At 47.3% G+C, this 1,371-nt stretch overlaps 1 protein-coding gene across 1 annotated transcript in view; it reads left to right on the top strand.

Annotated features, from left to right (window-relative positions):
• Positions 1-93: 93 nt before the first annotated feature.
• LOC103774856 (NFX1-type zinc finger-containing protein 1-like) overlaps positions 94-1,371 on the top strand; it is a gene marked incomplete at its 3' end in the record, with an annotated part of 7,478 nt that continues 6,200 nt past the window's right edge. The window contains exon 1 of the mRNA XM_008942289.1: positions 94-210. Within this exon, the coding sequence (XP_008940537.1) occupies positions 94-210 (117 nt within the window). The remainder of the gene's footprint in view (positions 211-1,371) is intronic.

The following is a 1,371-nucleotide window of genomic DNA, read 5'->3' as shown; positions in this document are numbered from 1 at the left end:
GAAATGGAAAGTGAAACTTCACCGGTGGCGCACGGCGGCACTGGGCATGAGCTGCGCCTGTCGTCGGCTGCAGGAACGGCGCATCCCCGGGCGATGAACGGTGCCCTTGCCCCAGAGCGCTGCGACGTCCCGCAGAAGAGTCACCGGCCCGAGCAATGGAGGGAGCCGGGCAGGAGTCTTGCTCCCGGCAGTCCCGGGCTGGAGGGAGAGGTGAGGGTCTCACGGTGAATGCAGGGCAAACGGCTGCAAAAAGCCTAGGGGATCGTGCTGGCACTGGGGAGAAGCACTGCTTCCCTGCCTGTGTACAGTGAAATTTCCTCTCGAACCTAAATTCCCTAATTTCCTTATTTGTCCCTGAAGTCTCTTTGGCCATGAGGTGGTGATGCATTGTAGCAATCTCTTTGCTAACTGTTTCTGCTTGTATTTAGTGCTTCTCTGAGTATTTTGTTGGGAGTGTGACAAAGAATATATGGTTTATCTTTCCTGCTACTCTGAAAGGCTTGACCTTGTCCAGAAGCTCTTTGTTTTGACTGTGCTGTATACAGTTGGTCAAAGCCAGCTGCTGCTGCCTTTGTCATTATTTCAATGATGACTAATTCCTGAGGAAATCCTGTCCTCTGTGGGAAACTTAATCTCTGGCCTTTCTTAATTCTGCTTTGTGTTCTGTCAAAAAGTTTAGGTTTTTTAGTGTCTTTATGGCTTAATAGCTTAAGTGAACTCAAGGCATGGCACTCTTTTTAGCTGTTAGGAAAAGAGGTAAAATGGAAACACCAATGTGAAAGTCTGGATGCAAATATAATGGTAGTTTTCTAACTTCGTGCTAAGTGTCCTAAATATGCTGATTGTCAGGCTCTTACATTTGTGTTAGGAGGGAGGTTAATGTGTTTGATTTATAATTAAGGAATGTTTTGTTTTGTTTCTTAAAGACCATGCAGATCACTTGGATACTGGCTTTATACGAAGAGGCAGAAACAGAACAACTAATGTGTCAGGCCAGGCAGCTCAGTTAGGAGAAGGCCCCCAAGCCAGTAATTATACCCTTCTACCTGGCAAAAGAGAGGAGAGACTTGGTGGTTGGACTTGGAGGGTTCCTCAATCAAGCAAGAATAAACCAAGAAACCAAGGTGGACAGGCCAACAGTGGAGTTACAGGATGCTGGAATGAACAGCAGAATGAGGGAAGGAGAGTGAAGCATCAAGGTGGACAAGCACATGAGAGGGCCAGAGAACCCTGGAACAAGCAAGAAAAGGAAGGTAGGGGAAAGAGGTATCAAGATGGACAAGCCCAGGAAGGAGCTAGAGGGCTGAGAAATGGACTGGAAGATGAAGGTAGAGGAAGGAAGATGCAACCTCAGGAGAATCCTCATTTCTA

Source organism: Merops nubicus, unplaced genomic scaffold (assembly GCF_000691845.1).
Source record: "Merops nubicus isolate BGI_N331 unplaced genomic scaffold, ASM69184v1 scaffold19226, whole genome shotgun sequence".
In the NCBI taxonomy this organism is placed as follows: domain Eukaryota; kingdom Metazoa; phylum Chordata; class Aves; order Coraciiformes; family Meropidae; genus Merops; species Merops nubicus.
This window is presented reverse-complemented; position numbering and strand designations above follow the sequence as displayed.